This window comes from Sturnira hondurensis, unplaced genomic scaffold (genome assembly GCF_014824575.4).
Source record: "Sturnira hondurensis isolate 20B ecotype Veracruz unplaced genomic scaffold, ASM1482457v3 Scaffold0010128, whole genome shotgun sequence".
Lineage (NCBI taxonomy): Eukaryota > Metazoa > Chordata > Mammalia > Chiroptera > Phyllostomidae > Sturnira > Sturnira hondurensis.
In genome coordinates, this window is record NW_028082759.1 from 32679282 (window position 1) to 32684919 (window position 5638).

General features: G+C 40.0%; 1 protein-coding gene across 1 annotated transcript; it reads left to right on the forward strand.

Moving 5' to 3' along the window:
• The first annotated feature begins 850 nt into the window (after nt 1–850).
• LOC118995285 (NADH dehydrogenase [ubiquinone] 1 alpha subcomplex subunit 12-like) lies at nt 851–1320 on the forward strand. Its single transcript, XM_037058217.1, has one exon. The coding sequence runs from the start codon at nt 851–853 to the stop codon at nt 1286–1288; it is 438 nt and encodes a 145-aa protein (XP_036914112.1). The 3' UTR covers nt 1289–1320.
• The last annotated feature ends 4318 nt before the right edge of the window (nt 1321–5638 follow it).

Consider the following 5638-nt stretch of genomic DNA (forward strand, 5'->3'; position numbering starts at 1 on the left):
TCTTATAGCTGTCACCTGAAGAATGGGCTTCCAAATCATCTTGCTCTAATAGCCAATGGGATAGGCATTCATGAGTCTCATAGAACTATAGCCAACAAAGAAGCCATTTTTAAACTGGTACAGGAACACCTATCCATCCCATATCTGTGTACTCAGCTCAGAGTATAGGGACAGGAAAAAATTACCCAACTCCAACTTTGCCATAGAAAGCACTTATCTACAAACTTTTCTTCATACTGCTTGAGCATCCAGTTTCTAATCAGCCTGCAAGAAGGTGCTGACTGTGATACTTCCCTTTAGAACACTGATGGGGCTTTGCACAACCTCAGCTACTGGAAGCCACTAAAAATAAAGATGGCAGTTGGGCCATCTCAAATATTGAAAGATACCCAGGAGCTCAGGCCATGCTGATTGATGAGGTTTATCTCTTACACAAGATCAGACCATCAAGACTGGGAGAAGAGGCTATTTTATCCAATGCGCATAAACCAACACAGAGGGGGAAAAAGAAGAAGAAACAACAAAACATGTTCCAAATAAAACAACAGAATAAATTTCCAGAAACTGATCTTCATGGAACAGAGATAAATGAGTTACCCAATAGAATTGAAAATATACTGTTAAAGATGTACGTCGAGGTCAGGAGACAATGCATGAACAAAGTGAGAATTTCAACAAAGAGGAAAAAATGTTTAAAAGCACAAGACAAAAATATCTGAACTGAAAAATTCAATAGAGATGTTCAACAGCAGACTAAATCAAGCAGATGAAAAAAATCAGTGAACTTAAGAACAAGGCAATGAAATTCAGTCAGAGGAGCAAAATTAAAAAAAATGGAAAAGGGGGCACGATGGAGTACCTTCAGGTCTTGAAGTGCAGGCTACAGCAGGTCAGTGATTATGGTGGCCTCCCAGGCTATCTACGAATGTTCTTCAGGGTAAATGATGTGAAGGTTGGTACATTAGTGGGTGAAGACAAATATGGGAACAAATACTATGAAGACAACAACCAGTTTTTTGGCCATCACCAGTGGGTTGTATATACTACTGAAATGAATGACAAAAACACGTTCTTGGATGTGGGTGGAAGCATGGTGCCCCGCGAATGGCATCATTGGCTTCACTGCATGACTGATGATCCTCCAACAACAAAGACACCTACTGCTCCCAAATTCATTTGGGCAAACCATAAATCCAATGTGAGCAGCACTTCAGAACAGTATGTACCTCATTCCACCACTAGAAAGAAGAGTCAAGAGTGGGTCCCACCTTCGACATATCACAAGTAAAGACAATGGAAAATAGTTTAAACATGTAAAATATGGGGTTGTCATGTAATTACACTTTTACTGCTTACTATTAATGATTAAAATTATTAGATTATAAAAAAGATAGCAGTCTTAAGGGATTTATAGAAACTTAAAAAAGACTGAAGATAGCAGTCTTAAGGGATTTATAGAAACTTCCAGCCAAGATGGAGGTATAAGTGGAAACACTGTGCCTCCTCACACAACCAAGTTTAAAGACAACAAAGTTTTAGTAACGGAAATGCAACCAAAACACAGAAAATTGAACTGCACGGGAGTCCGACAACAACAAACCATTCATCCAGACTGGTAAGAGGGGTGGAGTCAGCAGCTGGTGGAGCGGGGTCCGGCAGGAAAAAGTGGCTGGACCGACCCAGGCGCGCAGGTGGTAGTTGGCAGATCTCAGGCATGGGTTGGCAACAGGCGGACCCAGTGAGGGTGCAAGGTGGCTGACTCACCACAGTCACACATTCGAGTGCAGATAAACCAGGCAAAGGAGCGAGCAGTGAGATAGACCTCACAACCCAGGGCCCCAGAGACGGGAATTAAAGCCTAAAAGCACCAACTGAAAAAACTTTGTGGGGTCAAGGTGCAGAGAGAGGCTCCCAGGTTCACAGAGAGTTTGCTGGAGAGACCCACAGGGTCCTGGAGGGTGCACAGGCCCACACACCCAGGAACCAGCACCAGATGGGCCCAATTTGCTTATGGAAAGCAGCAGAGGGGACTGAAATCTGAGAGAGAGCAGAACAAATGCATTGCCCCTCTCTGACCCCGCCCCACATACAGCATCACAACCCAGCAAATGGGTCGCCCTTCCCTGGTGAACACCTAAGGCTCCGCCTCTCATACATAACAGGTGCGAACAGACCAAAACATTATGGCTCAAGAACAGCTCAAAGCCCCAGAGCCAATACTTCCAAGTGACCAAGAGATAGCCAACCTATCAGATGCACAGTTCAAAACACTGGTGATCAGGATGCTCACAGAACTGGTTGATTTTAGCCACAAATTAGAGGAACATATGAAGGCTAAATAAACTGAGTGAAATGAAGGGAAATGCACAGGAAACCAATAGCAATGGGAAGGAAACTGAGACTCAAATCAAGGGAGTGTACCAGAAGGAAGAAAAAAATGACCAAACAGAAAAATATGAAGAAATAAGAATTCAAAAACATGAGGAGAGGCTTAGGAACCTCCAGGACTTCTTTAAACGTTCCAACATCTGAATTATAGGGGTACCAGAAGAGAAAGAGGAAGAGTAACAAGTGGAAAACTTATTTGAACAAATAATAAAGGAGAACTTCCCCAGTCTGGCAAAGGAAATAGATTTCCAGGAAATCCAGGAAGCTCAGAGAGTCCCAAAGAAGTTGGACCCAAGAAGGAACACACCAAGGCACATCATAATTACATTGCCCAAGATTAAAATGAAGGAGAGAATCCCAGAAGCAGTAAGAGATAAGGGGACAGTCACCTACAAAGGAGTACCCATCAGACTGTCAGTGGATTTCTCAAAAGAGACCTTACAGGCAAGAGGGGCTGGAAAGAAGCATTCCAAGTCATGATATCTAAAGACCTACATCCAAGATTGCTCTATCCAGCAAAGCTTTCATTTAGAATGGAAGGACAGATCAAGTGCTTCTCAGATAAGGTCAAATTTAAGGAGTTCATCATCACCAAGCCCTTATTATATAAAATGTTAAAGGGACTTATCTAAGAAAAAGAAGGTAAAAAATATGAACAGTGAAAGGACAGCAAACTCACAGTTATTAACAACCACACCTAAAACAAAAGCAAACCAGGAGGACAGCTAGATCAGGAGTGGAACCACAGAAATTAAGATCACACGGAGGGTTAGAAACAGGGGGGTGGGAGGGGGAGAAGGGGGGAGAAGGTACAGAAAATAAGTAGCATAGATGATAGGTAGAAAATAGACAGGAGACAGGGCAAGAATACTATGGGAAATATAGAATCTAAAAAACTTGTGACACATGGACATAAACTAAAAGGGGGGAATGGTGGGGGAGCAGGTGTTCAGGGCAGAGGGGAATGAAGGGGGAAATAGGACAACTGTAATGGCATAATCAATAAAATATATATTTAAAAAAGGTGTTTACAGGGTGTCATCAAGTAGACCAACACACGTATTATAGAAGTTCCAGAAAGAGAAGAGAAAGAGGAAGAGAGTTTATTCACATAAATAATAGCTGAAAACTCTTCTAATTAGGAGAAAGAAATTGCCATCCACAACCAGGAACCCCAGAGAGTACCAAAAAAGATAAGTCCAGAGATCCACACCAAGATATTTTATAATTAAAATGATCAAAAGTTAAAGACAAACAAAAGAGGTCATCTTACAAGCAACAAGAGAAAAGCAACTTCTTCCTTACAGGGGAATACCCATAAGATTATCGGTGGGTTTTCAGCAGAAACCTTGCAGGTGAGAAAGGAATGACATATTAAGTGTGAAAAGAAACAACTGCCAACCAAAGTACTCTCCTGTACACTAGGGAAAGGATAGTCTCTTCAATAAATGGTATTGGAAAAACTAGATAGCCACATGCAAAAGAATAAAACTGGACCCATTAGATTTTTTCAGATTTCACATCAAAAGCAAGGCAAGAAGGCCCTGGCTAGTGTAGCTCACTGGATTGAGCACAGGCTTGCGAACCAAAGCATCTCCGGTTTGATTCCCAGTCAGGGCACATGCCTGGGTTGCAGGTCATATCCCCAGTATGGGGTGTGCTAGAGGCAACCATACATTGATGTTTCACTCCTTCTCTTTCTCCCTCCCTTCCCCATCTCTCTAAGATAAATAAATAAATAATATCTTTAACAAAAAAGCCAAGGCAACAAAAGCAAAAATAAACTGCATCAAGTTAAAACGCTTCTGCACAGCAAAGGAAACCATCAACAAAATGAAGAGACAGCCTATGGAGTGTGAGGAAATATTTGCAAATCATATCCAATAAATGGTTAATGTCCAAAATGTACCAGGAAGTCATACTGCTCAAGAAAAGAAGAGAAATGAATTAAACAATGAGCAAAGGACCTGAATAGACATTTTACAAAGATGACTTACAAATGACCAAAAGATACCTGGAAAGATCAATATCATTAATCATCGGGGAAATGCAAATCAAAACCACAATGACATATCACCTCAAATCTCAGAATGTCTATTATCAAAAACACAAGAGACAACAAATGCTGGCAAGGATGTGGAGTAAAGAGGACACTTGTACATTGTTGGCAGGTAAGTTGATGTAGCCAGTATGGAAAACAATATTAAGTTTCAAAAAAATTAAAAACAGAACTCCCATATGATCTACCAATTTTTTATCTGAGTATATAACCAGAGGAAACAAAGTTACTTTCTTGAATAAATATTCATACTCCCATTTTCATTGCAGCATAATTTACCATACATAGTGGATTATTCAGTCCTTAAAATTGAGGCAATCTTGCCACTTGCAACAGCATGGATGAACCTAGAAGGTATCACATTAAGTAAATAAGTCAGATAGAAAAAGACAAATATTGCATGTCATCACTTACATAAGGAATCCAAAATAAAATTTTTAAAAAGTCAAACTCACAGAAATAGAGAAATGAATGGTGGCTGCCAGGAACTGGAGGTGGGAAGGAGGAATAGAGAGAGGTTGGTAAAAAGGTCACTTCCAGTTATAAGATGAATAAGGTCTGAGGATCTAATGTATAACATGGTGACTATAGTTGATAATATTGTACTGTACAATTGAAATTTGCCAAGAGAATAAAATACAAGTCACCTTATATTTCTCACCACACACAGAGGAAAATGTCAGATGATAGATATGTTCATTAACTTGATAGTGAAAATTCTTTCACAATCTGAATTGTCATGTTGTATACTTGAAATACATAATAATTTTATTTCTCAATCATACCTCAGTAAAGCTGAAAAATATAGTGCATTCCAATAATACTTTGAAAAGTATTTTAAAGTTTATCTAAACAAACGGCAGAAGTGGTATTATTACATTCCACAGCGAGTTAGAGAGACTAGCGGGCAGGTAAAGTGATTAAAGATCAGGAGATCAAGGGATTGAAGAAGGTACAGGTTTGGAAATCAGAAAGATCTGCCACTTGCTATATCTGACATTCAGCAAGACATACTTGCCTGGCCGGCAGTCCCTTCACCTATCAATGAAAATATGATCATATCTGTAGGTCGCCTTCCTGGGATTAGAGGAGTTAACGAATGTAAAGACTCACATAATGGGTAAAAACTCAGCAAGTGGCAGGTATCAATACAGATTTAATCACTTTCATGTTTAGCTAATGTGCCGTCAG